This window comes from Ctenopharyngodon idella, chromosome 9, assembly GCF_019924925.1.
Source record: "Ctenopharyngodon idella isolate HZGC_01 chromosome 9, HZGC01, whole genome shotgun sequence".
Lineage (NCBI taxonomy): Eukaryota > Metazoa > Chordata > Actinopteri > Cypriniformes > Xenocyprididae > Ctenopharyngodon > Ctenopharyngodon idella.
The window spans coordinates 20,690,530-20,702,044 of record NC_067228.1 but is presented as its reverse complement, the minus strand read 5'-3'; the positions used below and the strand labels follow the sequence as shown (position 1 = coordinate 20,702,044).

Here is an 11,515-nt window from a genome sequence, read left to right as displayed (position 1 = left end):
TATGTGTTGTGGTTGTGCAGTCTCAATACAAATGAGACAACAAGAGACCCTGAGGGAGAACCTTCGGTTGAATACTGAACACAGATTTCACAGGCAATAAAGAAGATAAAGACCTTCTGATTGTTTCTTGGTCTTGCTGTTTCCTCATACCATAAGGTGTGTTCAGAAACTTCCTGGTTCAATGATCCATAATATAATGGTGCTTTATCAATACTTATAGGCCTACTTACAGTATGTTTCTTACTTTGTTATTCACTTTCACAAACAAAAAATACTGCTAGCTGCAAACAGAAACTGTTAGCTGCAGAGTCATCTCTGATCTGAACTTGTGACTTTTGATATCAGATTTATGTCACTGGACAAACTTATGCAAAAATAATTATTTTCAAACAAGCACTGCACATATTTGTTCACTGGACAAGACATACAGGTGGGACTGCATACGAGAACTTTTATGAAATTACTCATCTCATAGACCTTACTCCAGTATATTGTGTGCTATAAAGAAGTTTCTCATAAAATGTTTCAGGAAATGTGTGTGTATTAGGAAGTTACAGGAAATGTTAAATAGTAACTCAAGGGATAATGCTCACTTCTGTGGTAGACAAAGTGACTCATGCATTTGTTTCTAGGGAGTGAAGTCAGACAATACCAAAACACAGATGACGCTTGATAGACAACCACAAATCAATGAATGTCTGCCTGATGACTGTGCATTCATGGTACTGCATTGAGTATTGAACACTAACCTGAGGAGAAAGTGAGGGATCAACAAACCTTCATCATGGTGAGTGAATATTAATGTAAAATGCCTTATGTTGGGGGTAAAAAAAAACTGAAATTTGTAGGTTAATGATTTAGACTTACAAAAACAGTATATAACATTGGTTTGTTTGTACATGGTTCAGTACCATAATATCATGGTTAAACATGACACAATGTCAATGCTGCTGTATGTTTATCATGGTATTACTGTACAATTGTCATTTGGTAATACCGCCATAGTTTTTTGACAGCTCATTGGCTCATCTTTTTGTTCAGCACGAATTTGATTCTACTGAGATTTTGTTCAGGCAAATTTTGAACATTGAATGATACATCTCGTTCATGAAGAAACATGTTGTTTAGTTTGTCATGTGAATCGGTTGTGTAAATGATTCAGTGACTCTTTCATAACAAGCATAATGCCATTCGACTTTTTTGAATAAGTTGAACAAATCTTTTTGGCAAATCAATTCAAAAGATTTGATTTATACATTTAATATACAAGGTAATCTAAAACGGTCACTTCTGTGTATTTGTTTTTGAGAAGCAACAGAAAGTATTGGCAGGCCTGGAAATGAATTCAACTGACTGTCCTCCCATTGATGAATACATAAAAAGTTATTATCTGCCAGTGATGTATGGCATCATTTCTGTAGTTGGATTTGTGGGAAACTTCCTGGCAGTCATCATTTACCTGGCAAAGCTCCGACCATGGAAGAGCAGCAGCATTATAATGGTGAACTTGGCAGTAGCTGATCTGCTGTATGCTTTGAGTTTACCTATGCTGGTCCAATTTTACATTACCAGAAACTGGACTTTGGGGGAGTTCATGTGTCGTTTCATTCGCTTCTGCTTCTACTACAACCTCTACGGCAGCATCCTCTTCCTCACCTGCCTCAGCATCTTCCGTTACGTCGCAGTGGTGCATCCGCTGAAGGCTGCTGAGATCCGGAGGAAAAGATGGGGCATCTTGGCTTGTCTGACCGTCTGGGCCATTTCGCTAGTGGAGATCGCCCCAATGCTGGGGATGATTACTATACTGCAAAAGGACAACATGACACAATGCGTTGACTTCGCCAGTAATGATCCACTGGTGGTGTGGTGGTACGGTTGGATACTCACCGTGTTTGGATATATATTGCCATTGCTGGTGGTGTGCTGGAGCTACACTCGCATTGCAGGTGCTCTGGGGAGCAGCATATCCAGAAACAGGCCGAGTCGTTCTCGAGTTCGCATGCTTTCCATTTTGACTCTAGTGGTGTTTGTGGTGTGCTTCTTGCCATTTCATATCATGCGTGTACTGAGAGTGGATAGCCTGCGCGGCGCTGGTGTGCCGTGCATGCAGAGGAGAGGCATCCATGCAGCCTACATCTTATCACGACCCCTGGCGGGCCTCAACACCTTCTTCAACCTAGCGCTTTATACACTGGCTGGAGACAAGTTTCAACAGGCTTTCTGGAGCTTTGTGCACAGGAGGGAACGTACGAGCAGCACCATATCTGTGATCCACACACCAAACAATACGTCAAAGACAGACCTCTTGAGGATCTGATACATTGTGTGAATATATGTTTGTGTGTGTTTGTATATACATATATATATATATATATATATATATATATACACACACACACACACACACACACACACTACATTTCAAAAGTTTGGGATCAGTGATATTTTTTTAATGTTTTTGTACCAAAAGTAGTCTCTTATGTTCAACAAGGTGCCATTTATTTGATTAAAAAAAAAAAAAAAAAACCCAGTAAAAAATAATGTGTAATATTATCACAATCTAAAATATATTTTAAAATGTAATGTGTTCCTGTGATGGTAAAGCTGTATTTTCCATTACGTCCAGTGTCACATGTTCCTTCAGAAATCATTCTAATATGCTGATTTGATTAAGATACCTTTCTTATGCTGCTTAATATTTTTTGTTAAAATTATACATTTTTTCAAGATTCTTTAAAAAACAGACAGTTCAAAACAATATTTATTTTAAAAAAAACTTTGTAACATGTTTTTTCTGTCATTTTTGATCAAGTTAATGCATCCTTGCTGATGTATATATATATATATATATATATATATATTTTTTTTTTTTTTTTTTTTTTTTTTTTTTACTGACCCAGAACTTTTGAACAGTAATTGTACATATGTATATTAATATACTGGTATCATATTATGTAGACTTGTACAAAATGTAAAATAGTGTGTAATAGTATTTTAACTGTATTACAGCTGCTTTGTGTATTTTGTTCTGTAAATATTAAGAAATGTTTAAATGAACATATATACTGTATATTACTGTCAAACAATTAATAGCAATATATATATATATATATATATATATATATATATATATATATATATATATTCAAATGTAAACCTTTGTATTTTTATTTTTGATAAAGTGAAACCTCAAAATAACATTATATAAAAAGGACACAAAATATGTGTACTATTATATAGTTAAGTTTTAACTTCCAGAAATAAATCTGGGTCATTTGGCTCAGATGCTTTCTATTAATTGAAAAAGTTTCTCCACTCATCCATGAGACTTCATCCACTCTTGCTGGGAAATCACCACCCAACGGATGAGTGGCCACACAAAACAAGACATCCTTTGATTACCTGAATGACTAATAATCTTCACAGACAAGGAAACACAATGGTATTTATGGGAAGCTATTTGAATCTCAGAAGTACTTCAGTAGGCATGAGATGGCTATTACATTACAATAAGGAACTGTAAGCAGCCTAACATTCCTTCAGTTCAGTCATTTTTCAGGAATTAACGATGAACATTGCTCTCTGTTCTTCAGTTGTGTTGCTCCATTGTGATGTTTGTAAGGACTGTCAGAACCATCTATTAAATGAGCTCATTTTTAATTGCCCCACTGCCAAATACAGTAGACACCATCAGAACACAGACAGAAGACATCATACTGTAAAATAACAACTAGTGTGCAGATCAGAAATCTAAATGTCTGAGTGCAGACTCTAAAGGAGTACTACTTTTTTATAAACTACTGTTTTATAAACATTGTGAATTCAGAAATTCAGTCTTTTTCCCCCAGACACAAAGACATAAAACCCTTTTAATGAAAAAGCTATTTCAACTATATTTCTGACAGTTACCTAACAATTGGATGACACCATTTCTGTCAAACACTTTGACACTCAGGATATGTCACTGAAGACCCTGAGAAGAAAAATGGTTTTCAGGTGACCGGTGGATGAATTAGTCTTTGTCTAATAATATGACATCTTTTTATCCTGCCAAATTACATGAAATGTGTCATTTCCTAGTGCAGGTGAAAAATCATGACACTTTTCTAGCAGGTCACTCTAACTCTTTCTTTTAAAGGTGCAGTTAGTAACGTTTCTCAGTTGCCTATTTAAATTTAGAAATAACTAAAATCAAATTTGTCACCCAATGAAAAAAAAATTCAAGAAAAATGTGAAAAGTACAATTGTTTGCATGTTTTTAGTTTAGTCAGAGTTAAATTAAGATCAAACCACATTTTATTTGTAATCAATGCAGAAATGCATTTTTAATGGGTTTACAAACGGTATTCTTGACACTGTATATATAAACAATGGGTAACATTATAACATTGGTGGAGCTTCTCTGCCCTCTAGTGGTTGAATCACAAAGAGAGAGACTATGGCACCTTTGAGATTTTTCCCACAGTGGACCCAACATGTATTTAAACGCCACACTTTCTGTAAAATACATATACAAGATACAAAATATAAAACCAAATGGCACCTGCAAACAAATAATGCCAGACCTTTGAACAGAACTAAAACTTCATGTGAAATGAACAAGCTTAGTCTTAGTCTTTCAGCCCTGGGTCAATATAATTATGCATTTTAGAGAAATATATACAGTATCTCACAGAAGTGAGTACACCCCTCACATTTTTGTAAATATATATTTTTTTATATCTTTTCATGTGACAACACTGAAGAAATGACACTTTGCTCCACCTTCCGTTTGAGGATTCCCCACAAATGCTCAATAGGGTTTAGGTCTGGAGACATGCTTTAGCAAGGCAGTGGTCATCTTGGAGGTGTGTTTGGGGTCGTTATCATGTTGGAATGCTGCCCTGCGGCCCAGTCTCTGAAGGGAGGGGATCATGCTCTGCTTCAATATGTCACAGTACATGTTAGCATTCATGGTTCCCTCAATAAATTGTAGCTCCCCAGTGCCAGCAGCACTCATGCAGCCCCAGACCATGCTTGACTGTAGGCAAGACACACTTGTCTTTGTACTCCTCACCTGGTTGCCGCGACACACGCTTGACACCATCTGAACCAAGTAAGTTTATCTTGGTCTCATCAGACCACAGGACATGATTCCAGTAATCCATGTCCTTAGTCTGCTTGTCTTCAGCAAACTGTTTGCGGGCTTTCTTGGCCACAGTGCTGCAGCTCAGTTTCAGGGTCTTGGCAATCTTCTTATAGCCTACGCCATCTTTATGTAGAGCAACAATTCTTTTCTTCAGATCCTCAGAGAGTTCTTTGCCATGAGGTGCCATGTTGAACTTCCAGTGACCAGTATGAGAGAGTGAGAGCGATAACACCAAATTTAACACACCTGCTCCCCATTCACACCTGAGACCTTGTAACACTAATGAGTCACATGACACCGGGGAGAGAAAATGGCTAATTGGGCCCAATTTGGACATTTTCACTTAGGGGTGTACCCACTTTTGTGGCCAGCGGTTTAGACATTAATGGCTGTGTGTTAAGTTATTTTGAGGGGACAGCAAATTTACACGGTTATACAAGCTGTACACTCATTACTTTACATTGTAGCAAAGTGTCATTTCTTCAGTGTTGTCACATGAAAAGATATAATAAAATATTTACAAAAATGTGAGGGGTGTACTCACTTCTGTGAGATACTGTAGTTGAGCAGTGAGTTGAGTTTTTTTTTTTTTTTTTTAAGAAGTTTTCATCTAATAAAGCTAACAATTTTCCTCTGTGTGAGTTTGTGGTATTTTTATATAGTACTTTATATGAATATTAATAAAATGAATAATATTAAGGCTAAATTAATATTTATCAAACAAACCAAAACATGTATTTATTAAGATCTTCATTTCCCATAAGGAGTTAATTTTTAATATCATATTGCACTTAAGTGAACAAAGCAATTAAAATACATTGCAACACTGATATTTCAGAACACACACACGCACTAACACACACAGATACACACAAACTTGCACTTGTACAAAAACCTCTTTTGGCCACACAATAAAGGCTAAAGTAATAATAATAAAAAAACACAAATAGCAGCACAGATTCAAGTTAAAACATATGGAACAACATATACAAAGAAAACAAAACATTAAACTTCTATAGTCTTTTTGGTCTAAAATCATATATTTCTGGTACTGCATTCCAAAACTTTGATCTGTAAATGTAGCATTCCCATGTTCTCCATAACCACAATGAGCAATACAGACAGTTTATTTGCCTTTATGTATAGAAAAATCAAAAATGTGCATGTGTTCACATCTTTTATTCATTTGCACGCTACATCTATGAATGTAGTTTTTAAAAGGTGCTACAAAGCGCAGACCAGAAAAGGGCTTCTCTTTTTTCTTTTCCTTTTACCGCCGGTGGTTGAAGGATTTAAAGACCACAAGCGTTTCATTCCATGTGACTTGGAAGTTCTGGCTTCAGAAATATTCTCCAGACAGTAAAAGTTTTAATGAGGACTACAGAAACGTGTGAAACAGCACTGGATACACAAATACTGACCCATTCATAGTCTTCCTAAAACCCCTTTTGCTGCATAATGTAGCTCCATACTGGATTCATCTTGTGTACAGACATTCCCAAAGTCTTTATACTGTTCCATTCCGAGTCAAACGTGAGCTGAAGTATTATTACCATCATAATTGGGAGCAATCTTATGACTTTTTTTGTGATGTGAATTTTCTTCCACCTTTAGGGGGCGTACAAACGTGATGTGCTTTCACATTCCATCTGTTCATCATTTGCAAACCAAACCCTCTCATTCCATGAGTTAATTCACACTTTTAACACACGATCTCAATGTCAAAAAGAGTTTTGAAACAATCCATTAACCTGAAGTCCCCTTTTTACAGTTATGGCTTAGCGAACAGGATGGATGTCTGTTTATTTTTTGTTTTGTTTAAATTTTTATTTGCATTTGTGAAACATGAAGAACAATTTTTTTTTTTTTTTTTTGGTATAAAAATTTAGTTGTGCAACTCATTCTCCAAAAAATCATATTCGACAAAAAAGAAAACAATGAAGAAAAAATATTTTAAATGTCTTACAGCGTTTACAATACAATACAGCGTTTTCAATACATTTCTCTGCTATTACTATGTCGCAGATGAGGCTCTTGTTGTGGTGGCGTCTGCTAACCCTGAATTGTACAACGTATCATTGAGAAACTACCAGAGACTACAGATTCTCAGTACAGACGGTCTCCATGCTGTAAGTTTGCTTTTTTTAAAAACAAAAAAGTGAGAGAGCTCAGAGAGGGTGTCTTCTGAAAATCTCTACTGGCAACAGGCCTGGGCATTAAAAACTTGTCAGCATTTTTTTTTTTTTTTCATTCACTCTCTCTAGCTGTTTTTGAATGCAAGAACACAGCTTGAGTGTACAACCCTCACATTGCCAGTGTTGTACCTTTATATAACTCTGTGGTGTAGGGTTTGTTCCTTCACAAATATGTTGCTTTTTCAACTTTTGGATTGCAGTCTATTTACATTGCAGCCTCGAATCAGCAGAAATCTTAAGAAAACACTGTAAAAACAACAACAAAAAAATCCATTTTCTCAGTCAGTATTTTTGTCATGTTTTACTCTTGAAACAAGATAAAAATGCAAAATGTGTCTGCTTAATGAGTACATGTAATAAGCTGCTGCATTTAATTGGCTCTGGACTTGTACTCTGCACAATGACATTAAGTTGAATCTCATCAAACAAAACTAAATTGAATAATATATTAAGATTTTCAGAGAATATACACTACCTTTAAAAAGTTTGGGGAAAGTAAGATTTTCAATTAAATTTTTGTTTTTTAGTACGTAATAAATTGATCAAAAGTGAGAGTAAACACATTTATAATGTTACAAAATTACAACATCACTAGGCTACTTCTTTCCAAAACGTGTTTTTGTCACCCTGATTCACTATAAGTGTTATAAGCCTATTATAAGTGTTTATATTTTAGACTTGACGGGATAGTTTTCGCGCTAAATTGCGTACATAGACTTTAAAAAAATATGAACGGCGCACCTCCACTCTCTTCCAATGAAGAAAAGTAAAGCTGCCAATGTCCCAACATGGCGCTGACATCTTGTGCTGATTCGGGACCTGAGTCTGCGCAGTAGTGAACTCTGGACCCGATTATGTGCGGTAGTGAGCATGAAGTGCAGCCGCGCGCTATCAAGGCCCCGCCCACACTCTCGCAGAATCATTTAGTACAGTTTACTGCAGAACAACTCATTATGTCGGTGTGAAATAAACAGTTATGGAAATGTAGATATTAAAGTTAAAGCTCCCGAAAATTCCCCCAATAAAGTCTGTTGGTGCCTCAATGACTACTTTGCTCAGAGAAGCTGTCAATCACAGCTGTCAATCATGATGTCACACCCCCATTTTTTAAGCATTAAATAACTAAAACCAAACTCATTTAAAAAAAGAAAAATGTTTGGAAAAAAATTATTTGAAGTTTAATTTAATTGTTTAGTTTTTCTCACGTCCTATTAAATTACATGGAGAGGGCAGGGTTTATGAGCTATACTGGGATGAACCACCTGGGGGCGTTCGAGACGCGAATCACCCGTTTTAAAAAATGCAGAATAGAGGAAAGTCTGCTGGCAAAAAGAGAACACAACAGAGCTTGTAATAAAATGAGAATCAGCATTGGCTTGGCTTTTCGGAGATGGCAAAAACTGAGGGATTTGAAATGTTGTAAAAGCGACGCAGAGATGGTGTTTTTAGTACTCAGCAGGTGAGTAAGGTATTTTATTGAACAGATAAACTGCCATATGTTGCTCTCTAGCAGAGTTCACTGTAAAGAATTATCTCTTGTGAAGGGTAATTTCATTATGGTTGTTGAAGCTCTGTGCTGGAATTTATTTTCAATTTATTTTTACTGTGTCTATTAATGGGTATAGCTACAGTAACGTCTTCAGCTAGTCTTTCCATCTTAATTGGTTATATCTTTTAAGCATAGTAGTGAATGTTTTATGAGCAGTAGGATAATCTCTCTCTTTTTTAGTTATGAAAAAGAAAATGCATGCAGTTTTGTTTTTTAACCGCTAGAACTGCTAGACATTACATAGTGCACCTTTAAATATTGATAATAATAAGAAAAGTTTATTGAGCACCAAATCTTTGAAGGGTCATGTGACACTGAAGATTGGAGCAACGGCTGCTGAAAATTCAGCTTTGCCATCACAGGAATAAATTACCTTTTTTTTTTTTTTTTAAATTACAGTTATTTTTTTTAATGCAGCCATGGTGAGCATAAAAAATGTTTCAAAAACATAAAAAAAATTTTGAATGGCAATTTTTTAAAATTTTTTTTTTTTAATTCAGCTTTGCCATCACAGGAATAAATTACATTTTAAAATATATTAAAATAGACAACAATTACAGGTATGTATCTTTAAATTAAAGTTTTCTCAACCAATTTTTGCTTTGTTAAATTGAGAATAAATTATCACTAAATTCTGTTCTTAAAACTAGAAAAGTAGAGTCATTCTAAATATATTCTTTAAAAAGAATTCTAAATATCTTATGCATTTTTGCTTCTCATGTCATTTTCTTTAGATAATATTTACTGGAAAACAAGACAAAAATACTGCTCAAGGCAATTTTTTTTTTTTCCCAGTGCAACAGACTTCATGACAAAAAAAAAAACAAACTCAGAGTGCTAAACTGAAAAAGTCCAAAAAGTGATCTATTCTTCCTCAGGTGGCCCGTTATGTTCTCTGTGTTCTAGTGCATGTTTCCAAACGGTATCACCAACGGACCACTTGGCTGACATAGTCCTCAGTTGTGGTGACCTGAGGTTGGTTTTCCACACTGGGCTGTTTGCTCTGGTTGACTCGGCGCTCCCTGAGCCAACGTCTCTCTTCCCGCCTCTTCAATCTCTCCTCCTGCCGCTCACGCTGGCGGATGAACTGGTATCTCTGCAGGAAGAGGTCCTTGGCAAACTCGTACAACTGCATATCCAGGAAATTCAGTTGCTCTATGCGGCTGCGCATGTCATCACGCAGCTCCACATTGGCGGCACGCGTGCTGTTGATTTGTGTAAAGGCTGAAATGAACCGCAGACGGAAAGTGCGCTCAAACAGGTACTGCGTCTTGCGCTGGAACTCCGTCAGACCGTAGAAGGCCATGTTCTTCAAGTTATTCTTGGCGCTGGCCAAGAGAATGGGGTTCCGTTCACTCTCGTTCATGGTGGAGAGGTTGTAGCAGCCCACCAAGCTGAGATCGGCCAGCATGCGCACCTGCCGGTTGTTGGCCAGGTTTGAAGGGCAGTCCATGAACTCGTTTAGAGTGACCCCCGACCAGTCATCTCCGTTATAGCAGGTGGGCAGCTCGTCCTGTGTGGGAGAGCGACCGTCACACATGTGAAGGGAAGTCTTCCAGGTGGCACCACGCTGAACGTGCTTCCATTCGCTCAGGTAACGTGACACAGGGTCTCGCAGCATGGTGATATAGTAGAAGTTCCTGGAATGATAATCACAACGTTACTTCAATAAAGTTATCTTTTATTTAATTTTCTCTTTAACATTTTAGTTTGTAATTCCTGTTGGCGTTAAAGTCCCTTCGAATAATGTTAAAGGGTTAGTTCTCCCAAAAATGAAAATTCGGTCATTAATTACGCACCCTCATATCGTTCCACACCCGTAAGACCTTCGTTCATCTTCATCTATCAAACTGCTAAAGTCACATGATTTCAGTAAACAAGGCTTCGTTACGTCATAAGTGTTTCGAAATTTCAATGGTTCACCACTGGGGGGGCGTGACTTTGGCAGTTTGATACACGCTCCGAACCACTGATTCGAAACAAAAGATTCATAAAGCTTCTAAGCTTCATGAAGCAGTGTTTTGAAATTGCCCATCACTAGATATTGTTGAATAAAGTCGTTATTTTGTTTTTTTGGTGCTCAAAAAGTATTCTCGTTGCTTCATAACATTAAAGTTGAACCACTGTAGTCACATGAAATGTTTTAAATATGTCTTTAGTAGCTTTCTGGGCATCTGAAAGTGTTAATTATCTTGCTGGCAATGGAGGCCTCACGGAGCCATCGGATTTCAACAAAAATATCTTAATTTGTGTTTTGAAGATGAACGAAGGTCTTACGGGTGTGGAACGACATGAGGGAAAGTAATTAATAACAGAAATTTCATTTTAGGTGAACTATCACTTTAACCACAGGTTAGCACTGTTACCCCCACAGGGAGCTCTTAAAGCTTCTCTTTTATTGATAAGCGCTTCTCAATACAAGTATAGGAAGGTTGGTGCATGTTGCATTCCCAAATGCACGTTATATTTTATATTATAGAACAAAACATGAACGTCTCTTTGAGTAACATTAACCACAGGTCTTATTTTACTCGTAAACTGAAAACAGTTTTAAGAGTGGGACTTATAAATCACTAAATGTAACGTGAAAACATATTTAATTAATACATTGCTAAACTACAATTTGTCAGGCATGTACGCTTG

General features: G+C 36.6%; 2 protein-coding genes across 2 annotated transcripts in view; one reads left to right on the top strand and one right to left on the bottom strand.

The window, feature by feature from the left end:
- Positions 1–614: 614 nt before the first annotated feature.
- Positions 615–2,772, top strand: LOC127519135 (2-oxoglutarate receptor 1). The gene is made up of 2 exons (XM_051906627.1): positions 615–787; positions 1,313–2,772. Exons 1-2 carry the CDS (start codon positions 785–787, stop codon positions 2,315–2,317), a joined length of 1,008 nt encoding a protein of 335 aa, XP_051762587.1. The 5' UTR covers positions 615–784; the 3' UTR covers positions 2,318–2,772.
- A 1,568-nt stretch (positions 2,773–4,340) lies between these two features.
- hs6st3b (heparan sulfate 6-O-sulfotransferase 3b) overlaps positions 4,341–11,515 on the bottom strand; it is an 83,189-nt gene continuing 76,014 nt past the window's right edge. Inside the window, exon 2 of the mRNA XM_051906625.1 lies at positions 4,341–10,512. Coding sequence (XP_051762585.1) covers positions 9,798–10,512 — 715 coding nt within the window. The 3' untranslated portion in view covers positions 4,341–9,797. The remainder of the gene's footprint in view (positions 10,513–11,515) is intronic.